Source organism: Acomys russatus, chromosome 10, assembly GCF_903995435.1.
Source record: "Acomys russatus chromosome 10, mAcoRus1.1, whole genome shotgun sequence".
Classification (NCBI taxonomy): domain Eukaryota; kingdom Metazoa; phylum Chordata; class Mammalia; order Rodentia; family Muridae; genus Acomys; species Acomys russatus.
In genome coordinates, this window is record NC_067146.1 from 4592106 (window position 1) to 4605223 (window position 13118).

A 13118-nucleotide genomic window follows, 5' to 3' on the forward strand; every position below is an offset into this window, starting at 1 on the left:
TTCTAGATGGTGTTTTTTGGCTACATGGTGTCCAGTATCCTCTTTGGTCTCCTGGCTGACAGATATGGCCGCTGGAAGGTAGGTGTGTTCACCCCCATACCCCCCATCCCTCACACTCCCCTTCTTTATGGCACTCTCCCTGTTGCTTCTTTTCCATGGACTTGGCCTCATGTCAACACCTCTCACCTCAAAGGGGATAAGAGATAGCTTATTCAGGAGCCAAGCACAAGTGACTGTGGCCCGCAGGAACACAGATTCAGGTTACCCCAAATACCATTTTTGTACTGGCTGGATTTGTGTCACCTTGACACAAGCTAGAGTCATCAAAGAGGAAGGAACCTCAGTTGAGAAAATGCCTTCCTGCGATGAGATCCGGCTGTAGGCAAGCCTGTTGGGCATTTTCTTAATTAGTGATTGACGGGGGAGGGCCCAGACCATTGTGGGTGGTGCCATCCCTGGGCTGGTGAGACTGGATTCTATAAGAGAGCAGGCTGAGCACGCCATGGGGAGCAAGCCAGTTAGCAGCACCCCTCCACGGTCTCTGCATCAGCTCCTGCCTCCGGGTTTCTGCCCTGTTTGAGTTCCTGCTCAGATTTCCTTGGATGCTGAACAGTGACGTGAGGGAGTTAGACAAACCCGTTCCTTCCCAACTTTCCTTGGTCATGGTGTTTCGTCATAGCAAGAGTGACCCTCACTAAGACAGCATCCCGGCTTGATCTTGCTATTTAATATCAAGTACACTTATTGTGGGCCCTAGATTGGTGGCTTACACCAAAGCAGGGGAATCTCTGCTATAGGGCCCAGATGCTATCTGATGACATTTTTAGCTTGGGGACAGTGAAAGCTAGTCTTCTGTTAGGTTAATGTAATCCAAAGGTTTTACCTAATAACCATTAGGGTGTTGGGTCAGATACAGAGGTGGGTGAAAATGCCTATTGAAGGAGGTGACGATATCCTCAGACAGTTGGGCTCTGTATCTGCAGTAGTCCAACTGTCTAAAGTCACAGTTCCCAGCAGTCAACCTGCTTGTAAAATTCTCAGCCCAGCTGCGGTTTTCCTGGGAACGTTAGTTCACACTATCAACCCCTGTTGTTCCTGTAAATAAGCAAAAGCAATGCTTCAACTTTGCTTTGTGTAGTCTTTCTGACACAGAGTTTCCTTGTACTCCTAATAGCCCTGGGAGGAGGGAGGGCAGAGTTTTGCTCTGTGTTACCTCAAGGGTGGGCACACTAGACACTGTAAAGGAGCTTTCAGACAGGACAACGGCCTGGGCTGTGGTGTGAAAGCCCAGTGGGTGCTGCGGCTCAGCTTCTCAGAGACCTGGTGTCCCACAGGGGAAGCGCCCACTTAAGGAGGTGTCAGAGATTCTCTCATTCCCCAGGAAGGTCCTGGTAACAGGTGTTCTTTCCTTGCTTCAGATTTTGCTGCTCTCATTCCTGTGGGGAGCCTACTTCTCCTTACTGACCTCTTTCTCCCCCTCCTACGTCTGGTTTGTCTTTCTGCGGACCATGGTGGGCTGCGGAGTGTCTGGCCATGCACAAGGGTAAGACTTGTTCCAGAGAGTCTGTGGGGGAGAAATGTGGATGCCCCAGGTGAGTGTGCATAAACACACACACACACACACACACACACACACAGAGAGAGAGAGAGAGACAGAGAGAGATGCACACAGTCACAGAGAGACAGAGACAGACACATATGTACATATATTTGTACAAGCAGTGTATATGGGGACACAGACAAACAGACACACACACAGACACACTCACACATTCATAGAGAGAAAGAAAGATATATACATTCATTTACAGATAGATACAGAGAGATAGACACATTCACAGACAGCAGACACACACACACACAAACACACACACACACACACACACACACACACACACACACACACACACACACACACGACTACATTAAGTAGGTGGAGTGCATGTTAGTTCAGGACCACACATGTAGCTCAGCGGCGGAGCCCTTGCCAAGCATGGTCAGGGTCTTGGGTTGGAAGGTAGGTCACGGCTTCTAGATTTGACCTTTTCCTTGTGCACTCCCTTGTGGCAGTTTCCCTGTCCCTGCCCATGTGCGGAGTTGTACCATGTCAGCCCCTCTCATCTCAAAGGTGATAAGAGAGCTTACACAGGCCAAATACAAGCAGCTGAGAGCACTGCTCTCAGGAACAACCATCTGTTGCCAAGTGCCATTGCCCCATAGTTTAAAACTTTACCCACCTGGAGAGATGGCTCAGGGCTTAAGAGTATGTACTCTCTTGCAGGGGGCCCAAATTCAAACCAGCTGCAGGGGAAATTTGATGCCTCTGGTATTTTCACACCACATACACTCACATGGACATGCACGCACACACATAATTAAAAGTAAAATAAAAAGAACTTGGATTTAAAAAACCAAAACCAAAATAAAAATGAAACCCATACCAGAAAGAATTTACAAAGCAGAGTGAGAAATCCTGAGATAGATTTAACGTGCCTGTTTCCTGCCAGCCTGGCTTCTGCCGCTAGGTGAATAAAAACACAGGGCCTCAATATTTTGTTGTGAGAGTTGCTGTGTTAACGTTCCAGTTCTGTGGCCACCTAGAAATTCACAGAGCCCCTCAGGCTATCCCCTCCTGGGCGCCTTGAGGCACGCTCTCCTTCAAACATGCCAGGAGATGTCAAAGCACCTGGCATTACCTTAATGTGTTGAAGCCAGAATTGGTCTTCCCTGGGGCGTTAGTTAAGTGCCTTTCTGAGCTGAGAGGCTGATAGGAAGAGATGCTGAGAGAGCTTTAAGAAGTCTTCTGCAAGAAGCAGCCCAAGCTGGGCAGTGGTGGTGCATGCCTTTAATCCCAGCCCTTGGGAGGCAGAGGCAGGTGGATTGCTGTGAGTTCGAGGCCAGCCTGGTCTATAAAGTGAGTCCAGGACAGCCAAGGCTACCCAGAGAAACCCTGTCGCTAAAAACAAAACAAAACAAAAAGAAGCAGCCTAATAAATATGTTCAAAAAAAGGAAGAAAGAAAAGAAAGAAAGAGAAATGAATAAACCCAGCACTGGCTAGCAGAGAACTATGTAAAAGCTGTTGGACTCTCACCCTGTTTATTCTTCTGTTTACAAAACACTGTGTCGTCCTTAGGAGTTGCATGCTGTGACCGTCATCAATGAATATTCTTTGCCTTCCCTTGGGTGTATTCTTAGTTATGTTTGTATATCAAAAAACGTGATTAGGGCCAGGTGTGGTGGCGCACACCTTTGATCTCAGCACGCAGGAGGCAGAGGCAGGCGGATCTCTGTGAGTTCGAGGCCAGCCTGGTCTACAAAGTGAGTCCAGGACAGCCAAGGCTACACAGAGAGACCCTGTCTTGAGGAAAAAAGAAAAAAAGGAAAATAAAAAACAAACCCATGGTTAGATTTGACAAAGCTGTCTTCCGAAGCTTCTCTTGGACAGAGGGATAAGGCCATTTAAAACGACTGTGAGAGCCACGTGACAGGAGAGGGGCTGCTGAGAGTTCACTCCTCACTGCTTCTCAACGTGAAACCCACTGGAACCATTGCAGCTTAATCACTATACAATGAGCGCCCCCTCTTAATTAAAAAATTAGATTTATTTTATTGTGTATGAGTGCTCTGCCGCGGGTATATGTGTATGTGTGCCCCGTGAGTGCCTGGTGCCCACAGAGGCCAGAAAAGGGTGTCAGCTCCTTGGAACTGGAGTTCAGGATGCTTGTGAGTATCGTGTGGGTTCTACAAACCAAACGCAAGAGCGCAAGTGCCCCTCACCGCTGAGCCACTTCTCCAGCCTCCCTTTATGCTGGATGGTTTTATTGAGGTGAAAATTTGTGACTGTTTAAAGGGAAGTTGATTGGTTTTCTAAACATAAAACCACTGTTTCTCTACTCTCTGTGCAGGTTAATCATAAAGACTGAATTTTTGCCCACAAAATACCGAGGCTACATGCTGCCTTTATCTCAGGTAAGGGAAGGTGGGAAGCCTAATGCTTCCGAAAGAACAGGTCACATGTGCTTCCTTCCAGCAGGTTGGTTGACTTTTGGGCACTGCCTGTTATTTTGGCACCAAATAATGAGCATGAAGCATATCTGATGCCAAAAGCCCAAGCTATTGTTTTTAAAATTACATGTATTACCGGTGGGCCGGGCTAGCGATCAATTAAGACACAGACACTTGTTATATTTTAAGATAGCATTAGTTAACCTGGGACAGGGCAGATATCAATCCTCTAAACTACCTCCCATAGTGGGGCAGGCATGAGATCCATGTCTCAGTCCCATGCCATCTGTTTCTAATAACTTCTATCAAGTTACCTCCCATCCATAATCCCAAATACTTGCTAATGTTTTTCATCTAGGCCAGATTCTCTATCCACGATGCCGGCCATGTGCTTCTCCTCCAGCTAACCCATGGCGGCCTTCCTCTCTTCACTTCAGGTCTCTTTCTTTCTCCTTGTGGTGGTCTTTTCTTCTTCCCAGAATTCCTCTCTCCTAGCCCCACCTACCTCCTTTGCCCTGCCCAGGTGGGGTGGCTTTTTATTAAGCAAAAGGTAAGTCACAGAGACAGTAAGCAATAATTAGCATCAAAATACATCAGACCATGTCCCAACACCAAGCTGAAAGTTTTCTGAGCTGGGGACTTGTGCCACGCAGTAGGGATGCTTACGGCACTGTACCGGGATATTATCCAGTGGGCAGAGTCAGGAGAACTGCTGCTCCAAACTCTGCATCTCCATGTCAGATGTCAAATGGTCTTCAACTTCTTTCAGCTTTGTTGATGGCAGCACGCTTCCGTCTCTTGGGCTGGTTCCACACCTGTTAGCAGCTCTCCCCAGCAGGTGTCCCATGGCGTTGGCGTCTCTAACATCTTGGGGTCTCCAAGGCAGTGCAGGCTTCACCTTCCCAGCCTCATGCAATGGCCTCTCTGGGCCTCCGTGCAATGCACCCCTGGCACATGGCTGGCCTCAGCGGCTTTCCTTAGTCACAGATGGAGACTCCATTACTGTTTTCTTCTATCCATGACTCTAAAGCCAAAACTCACGTGGCCAAAGCTGCCAAGTTCTGCTGCTTGCAGGGGCTGGAACACGGCCGCCTCCTTCAATTGCATCTTCACCAGCTTTCTGTTTCCCATGGTGCCCTTCACTAAGGAAAGCCTAAGCTTGGCTTTTTTTTTTTTTTTTTTGGAAGTCTGTAGACCAGGCTGACCTCAAACTTACAGATCTGCCAGCCTCTGCCTTCTGCCTTCTGAGTGTACCCTTCTTAGAACGTGCCTCCCTACCTCCCCCTGAAGCCTCTGATATACATATTTCTACTTCAGGTAAAAGCAAGCAGCTGACCTTCTGCTATCTGAGCTTAAATGCAGGAGCCACAGTGGAACCCCACTCTTCCCCCTCACCCTGCTCAATTGCCAGATTCTGCTGGCTCATCTCCAACTCACGGACCCATAGTCCAAGTGTCCACCAACACACCTTGTCATCTTTTCTTTAAAAAAAAAAGAAGTGTGCATGTGCATTAAAAAGATCTTTTGTCCTCATAGTACTGAGATTCACCCCAATGCCACATCAGCTGTCACTCGCTCTTACACAGAAGCTATATCTATCATCTCTTCAGAGACGTTGTCCCCTGTCACCCAAGTCATTCTCCATACATTATTCCATTTTCTCTATAGCCCTATCACTTTCTATTTTTGGTGAAATTATCTTTGATAAGACAATCCTCCCTTGGGGTCGGAGAGATGGCTTGGTAGCACTGAGGTTCTTCCGGAACATATGGGTCTGATTTTTAGCACCCATTTGGCCCCTTATATCCATCTGTGACTCCAATTCCAGGGCTTCTGTCACCTACTGGCTTCCTTGGTCACCAGATATGCTACCCAAACCTATATGCAGGCAAAGCATGTATACACACAAAATAATAACAAATACTTTTTAAAAGCCACCCCTTAATTGGCTCCTAAAAGGGTATTCTAAAATGCTACCTTCTTTCCATGTCTGTGAGATGGAGTGAGCATGACTGTCATCTTAAATGGGTGAAGTGTTCAGGCTAGTGGGAATGTTCTGTTAATAATAATTTTTTTTTTTTTTGAGACAGGATTTCTCTGTGTAGCCTTGGCTGTCCTGGATTCACTTTGTAGACCAGGCTGGCCTTGGACTCACAGAGATCCGCCTGCCTCTGCCTCCCCCGAGTGCTGGGATTAAAGACATGTGCCACCACTGCCCGGCCTATTAATAATTCTTGATCAGCAGGGTCAAGTTGACATCAAAGTTGTAAGCATAAACAGCAAAGTGGGAAGCTTTATATATACTACAGGTGGTTTTTTTTTTTAAAAAAAGGAACAAAATGCTTCCCTATTAGCTATGTCTAAAGGAGCTTTGGAAGTAAGCAGAGTAAACTGTGTCAGCTTCTTCTGAGAAAAGATGATGGCAGAGAGCTGGGAGAAGAGCGCTTTCCCACCCTTCTTGTGCCCCTTTATGACATGGAGAGTGTATTGTCTGTGCCAGAAAACACATCAGTGTCCAAGACCTTCAGGGCATTAGACTTCATTTGTTTGTTTGTTTGTTTTGGTTTTTTTGAGACAGGGTTTCTCTGTGTAGCCTTGGCTATCCTGGACTCACTTTGTAGACCAGGCTGGCCTCGAACTCACAGCGATCCACCTGCCTCTGCCTCCCGAGTGCTGGGATTAAAGGCGTGCGCCACCACGCCCGGCAACTTTAAACTCTAATTATATTGCTGATGGCTTTCTGTAGCTGAGGTAGACCAATTTACGGAAAACAAACTGAGCCATAGAGTTGAGTGACTCATCACGTCCTCAGATGAGAGGAGAAGTCCTGGGAGTAGGACCTGATTGTCACCCCTTGGAGCACCCATCTTGCCAGCACACAGTACTTGGATGGGCTCCAAGGCTTCAGAGAAAGGAGAGATGTCAAGGAGGCAGGACAGAAGGGATGTCAAGGAGGCAGGACAGAAGGGACGGTCATGTTTCAGGTCTCTCTCCCCAGGTTTTCTGGCTTTCTGGCTCCCTGCTCATCATCAGCCTGGCCTCCGTGGTCATTCCCACCATTGGGTGGCGCTGGCTCATCCGCATCGCCTCCATCCCCGGCATCATCCTCATCATGGCCTTCAAGGTGACGCTTTTGAAACTGCCTCTATGCTACCTTTCTGCTGGACCACTTTTCCTCACAAATGTATTTTTTATGTTAGCCTCTTTTTTTTTTTTTAATATATATATATATATATATATTTAAGATTTGTTTGTTTGTTTATTTATTATGTATACAATGTTCTGCCTGCATGTATGCCTGCCCAACAGAAGAGGACACTAGATCTCACCATAGATGGTTGTGAGCCACCATGTGGTTGCTGGCAATTGAACTCAGGACCTCTGGAAGAGCAGACAGTGCTCTTAACCTCTGAGCCATCTCTCTAACCCCTTACATTAGCTTCTTTAAAAAAGGTTTACTTTTATTTGTAATTATGTATATGAGTGTGTGTGTCTGTATGTGAGTATGTGCATGTTGAGTGTATCTGAGACCCTGGAGCTGTAGTACCTTCCAGTTGTGGGGACCTGTGTAGCTTGATTGAGCGCTTGCCTAGCATATTTGAAGCTGCCCTGGGTTTGGTCATTAGCACAGCATAAACTGGGCGTGGTAACACATGCTTGTAATCCTAGCACTTAGGAGACCTAGGCAGGAAGACCAGAAGTTCAAGGTCACCCTCAGCTGCATAAGTGATTTGAAGCCATCCTGGGATACAAAAGAAAGAAAAGGAAGGAAAAGGGAGGGGAGGAGACGTGTAGAGGATGGAGGCAGAGAAGGCTCCTGAGTGGGCATTTGTGCCAAACAATCCAGTTCAGGTCTCCATGGGAACACTTCCAGCTCTAGAAAGCCCATGACTAGGTCATAGATTTCTAGGGGTCTGTCTTCTCACTTGGCATCTTTTAAAAGGGGTCTGTTTGTTTGTTTTTCTTTTTCTTTTTCTTTTTTAAAGACTAGATACCTTCCCAAGCCTTTCCTTCTTCACAATAAGTAAAAGCATGACCTCCACACATCTTTCCCATGGCTGGTCCCAGAGCCAGGTCCCTTTTTCCTTTTAGGGTTAGGGTTAGGGTTAGGGTTGTTGCTCTGAATCACCCCTCCCCCATCCCTGGCCCTGAGGGCTTTGGGTGTGGCTCAGTGATGTAAATCTTATCTCTCTTGCACAAGGCCTTGAGTTCAATCCCCAGTATGCACTCACCGTCGCCACGAATCGGGTCTAGAGCCCTCAGTGCTGTGAGGCCAGTGCCCATCGGGGCTGTTGCTTCCTGTGGGAAGAGCCCCTTCTCTGCGATTGGAGACTCAGGCTTTGTTGCCTTCTCAGCCAAGTGCATCCCAATACTGGGTGTTCTTAAGGCCTAGGTTCAAGTGCAGCCTGGAATTTTTGGTGTATGAGTTGCTCTCAAGCCCAGAACCCAAGACCTGCCATTGTATGATGGATGTATCATTAAAAATAAACTATGTTCTATTCACATATCTAAAATCTCTAGTCCAGTGTCTCATGTTCTCTAGATTTCCTTCCCTCAGGCAAGTTTCCCAGTCAGCATGAATCCATCAGGATGCCTGATGCATTGTGTGCCTTGAAGTTTGCTACCCCTCCCGTAGGGGTCCACAACTAGGGCTGAGTAAGGCATGAAGCAGTAACAACAGCACTGTTTACACTCTGTGGTACCTGTAGCTCTGATGTTCTTTGTAATCTGTGCCCAGTTTATCCCCGAATCTGCTCGCTTCAATGTTTCCGCTGGGAACACAAAGGCTGCGCTGGATACCCTGGAGAGCATTGCCAAGATGAACCGCTCAGTCATGCCAGAGGGCCGGCTGGTGGAGCCCATCCTGGTGAGCTCACGCCTGCGTCACCCACCGCCGTAGTCTGGAGGGTAGTCCAGACAACTGTTCTCAACTCTGGCTCCCTCTGCCATACTGCCCTGTAATTCTGGAAAATTATCTGACAAGGCCTCTTACCTCGCAGTGCTAATCATGTCAAATTTTTCATTTTATTTTCTTGTATTAGCTTTGTCTCATTTTGGTAAGGTATTTCCATAAAACCTGCCGGCTTTCTTCAGAAACTTTTCAGCTATCTTGTTGCATACTAGTATATGGTTTACATATTTTGTTTGTGGATTAGTTTTACTGCTTGATGGCCTTTTTTGTTTGTTTGTTTGTTTGTTTTTGAGACAGGGTTTCTCAAAACCAGGACAGCCATGGCTGTCCTAGAACTCACTTTGTAGACCAGTCTGCCCTTAAACTCACAGTAATCCGCCTGCCTTTGCCTCCCAAGTGCTGGGAGTAAAGGTGTGCACAGCCATGTCTGGCCTTGAAGTCTTTTTATAACATATATTTATTTATGTGTGTGCATGTGGATGTGCATGTCACAGCATGCATGCAGAGGTCAGAGAATAATTTAGTATCAATTCTCTACTACTCTGTGGGTTCTGGAGACTGAACTCAGGTCATCATGCTTGGTGACAAATGCCTTTACCTGCGGAGTCATCTTGTGACAGCCCCTCTCTTTACTTTTTAAAAATTGTTTCTGGGCCTGTGACCCAGAGCCTCATGGTAGAAGGGTGTGTTGGAGCAGAACTGCCCACCTCATGGCAGCTGAGAGACAAACGGAGCCTACCTTGGAAGTTTTCGTCAGTTTCGAAATGGCCTCTCTTGTGATAATTCTTTGGATTAACCTACCAGCTGGCAGAGCACTCAGGACAAACTCAGTTCTTGGTGACTGGATCCACCAGCCAGGGCCAGTTGTTAAAAAGATTATTATTTTGTGTTTTGGTGTTTTGCCTCCATACACATCTGTGCTCCACATGCTTGCTGTGCTCCCCAAAAGCCAGAAAGAGGGTGTTGGATCCCCTGGACCTGGAGATAGAAATGGTTGTGAGTTGCCCTGTGGGTGCTGGGATTCAACTGGTCCTCGGCAAGAGTAGCCAGTGAGTCACCCTCCAGCCGCTAGGCCCTGGTTTTTACCACATCAGTCTTTTGGGCTTGGTGAGGGAGGGTGCTTCATAAATGAGCCACACAGAGATGATCTCACCAGGTCACATTCCCATGTGACGCTTGATTTGCATGACCAATAATATCAGATAAATATGTTCTTAGCCCTTTGTGTGTATTTTGTCCCCTCTGCGTTTTCCCAGGATAAAAGAGGAAGATTTGCAGATCTACTGGACTCTAAATATCTGCGGAGCACACTGCAGATCTGGGTCATATGGTAAGAGCATAATTACTGACAGGCCGGAATTAAATAAATAGTTGTGCTAGGCATGGTGGTGCACGCCTTGAATCCCAGCATTCAGAACCAGCCTGGTCCACAGAGAAACCCTGCCTTGAAAAACCAAAACCATACTCACTTATATCTGCATACTAGCCCAAGGGGCATGTCCCACGAAAGCCTTCACTTACCAGGAAACTGGGACAGAGGGGAGGGCATTCTATTGGGACTCTAAATGAGAGAAGCATGGAAGAATAGCAAAATAAAAGGATCCAGAGGGTCCTAGAAACCTACAAGTAGAACAATATGATAGGCAGATTTGGGCCCAGGGGTCCCGCTCAAACTAAGGCACCAGCCAAGGACAATACAGGCAGTAAACTTTAAACCCCTACCCAGATCTAGCCAATGGTCAGAACATTCTCCACAGTTGAGTAGAGAGTGGGATATGACTTTCTCACGTACTCTGGTGCCTCACATTTGACCATGTCCCCTGGAGGGGGAGACCTGGTGGCACTCAGAGGAAGGACAGCAGGTTACCAAGAAGAGACTTGATACCCTATGAGAATATATAGGGGGACGTAATCCCCCTCAGGAACAGTCATAGGGGAGGGGAATAACGGGAAAATGGGGGAGGGGGAGGAATGGGAGGATACAAGGGATGGGATAAACATTGAGATGTAACAAGAATAAATTAATAAAAAAAAAAAAAAAAAAAAAAGAAAAACCAAAACCAAATCAAACAAACAAACAAACAAACAAACAGAAACCCAAACAAGTATTTGGAGGAACCCCACTCAAATAGAGGAGTCCCACAAATGCAACTTATTTTCTTCTTTGCCTCTCATGGTTTCTGTTTCTATAGATAACCAGAGTCCAAAAATCATACTTGTCTCAACTTCTCTGAGAGTCCACATGTACATATAGCTTTTAAAAAATGCTTTATTTATTTTATTTTATGTGCATTGCTATTCTTCCTGCTTGGATATATATGAGAGGGCATCAGATCCCCTGGAACTAGAGTTACAGACAGTGTGAGCTGCCATGTGGGTGCTGGGAATTGAACCCAGGTCCTCTGAAAGAGCACTCAGTGCTCTTAACTACTGAGCCAACTCTCCAGCCCCTAATATAACTTTCATTATGGCATATTATAAACTGTTTTGTTAGTCTGTCTAGGACCTTCATGTAAGGCATCAAGGTATGATCTGTGGGGTCTGCTGACTGTCTTAGAACAGATCTTCTATGGATAAAGGCGACAGTTAGTCCCCACTCTTCACTCAGCTGTGGAGAATGTCCTGTCCATTGGCTAGATCTGAGTAGGAGTTTGAAGTTTACTGCACGTATTGTCCTTGGCTGGTGCCATAGTTTGAGCAGGACCCCCGGGGCCCAGATCCGCCATCATAATGTTCTTCTTGTAGGTTTCTAGGACCCTCTGGATCCTTCTATTTCCCCATTCTCCCATGCTTCTCTCACCTAGAGTCCCAATAGGATGTCCTCACCTCTGTCTCACTTTCCTGGTAAGTGAAGACTTTCATGGGACATACCCCTTGGGCTAGTGTCCAGATATAAGTGAGTATATACCATTTGACTCTTTCTGCCTCTGGGTTAACTCACTCATTATGATCATTTCTAGTTCAATCCATTTGTCTACAAATTTCAGGAATTACTTGTTTTTAACAGCTGACTAGTATTCCATAGTGTAAATGTACCACAGTTTCTTTATCCATTCTTCTACTGAGGGACATTTAGGCTGCTTCCATGTTCTGGCTATTATGAATAAGGCTGCTATGAACATGGTTGAGCATATGTCCTTGTTGTGTGCTGGAGCATCTTCTGGGTATATTCTAAGGGGTGGAATAGCTGGGTCTTGAGGAAGCCCTATTCCCATTTTTCTGAGATAGCGCCAGACAGATTTCCAAAGTGGCTGCACTAGTCTGCATTCCCACCAGCAATGAAGGAGTATTCCTCTTTCTCCACATTCTCGCCAGCATGTGGTGTCACTTGAATTTTTGATCATAGCCATTCTGATGGGTGAAAGATGGAATCTCAGAGTTGTTTTGATTTGCATTTCCCTGATGACTAAGTACGTTGAGCATTTCTTTAAGTGTTTCTCAGCCATTTGATATTCCTCTGTTGAGAATTCTCTGTTTAGTTCTGAGCCCCATTTCTCAATTGGGTTATTAGGTTTGGTGGTGTTTAATTTCTTGAGTTCTTTATATATTAGATCTTTGCCATGAACTCTGGTGCCCCATATTTGACCACGTCCCCTTGATGGGGAGGCCTGGTGGTACTCAGAGGAAGGATAGCAGGCTACCAAGAAGAAACTTGATACCCTTAAGAGCATATACAGGGAGAGGAGGTCCCCCTCAGTCACAGTCATAGGGGAGGGGAGTAGGGGGAAAGCGGGAGGGAGGGAGGAATGGGAGGAAACAAGGGATGGGATAACAATTGAGATGTAATATGAATAAATTAATAAAATATAAGAGTGTCTAAATAAACTATAAACCCACTTGCAGGAGTACCAGGGGGAGTACACATGGGAGATCAAATAGTTCATCCTACAATGTCTTGTCTTTCTAATACCACCCAGCCTACCCCTCCCCAAATGATAAAATGATGAAAAGAGAAAGGAAACCATACTATTCTACAATAGTTTTCCAGCTCTTCCCAAGACTGTGCATCCCATTTCCTGGCCCTTGGTAGTCTGGGCTTTCTGTTTACTCTATGACAGAGACTGGTCCTTCGGACTCTCCAATGATAGACTCAGTGGGGCAGCCTGTCAAGGACCTCTCTGTGCTTCATTTCTTTGCAGCCTTAACCTTGAATGAGCAAAGGATTCCAAAGTAGAACTCAAAAAAAGTGCTTAATGTACA

The 13118-nt window shown here is 46.3% G+C and overlaps 1 protein-coding gene across 1 annotated transcript in view; it reads left to right on the plus strand.

Annotated features, from left to right (window-relative positions):
- Svopl (SVOP like) overlaps positions 1-13118 on the plus strand; it is a 50654-nt gene that overhangs the window by 12662 nt on the left and 24874 nt on the right. The window contains exons 4-9 of the mRNA XM_051152443.1: positions 7-78; positions 1419-1543; positions 3907-3970; positions 7005-7130; positions 8745-8873; positions 10175-10248. Of these exons, the coding sequence (XP_051008400.1) occupies positions 7-78; positions 1419-1543; positions 3907-3970; positions 7005-7130; positions 8745-8873; positions 10175-10248 (590 nt within the window). The remainder of the gene's footprint in view (positions 1-6; positions 79-1418; positions 1544-3906; positions 3971-7004; positions 7131-8744; positions 8874-10174; positions 10249-13118) is intronic.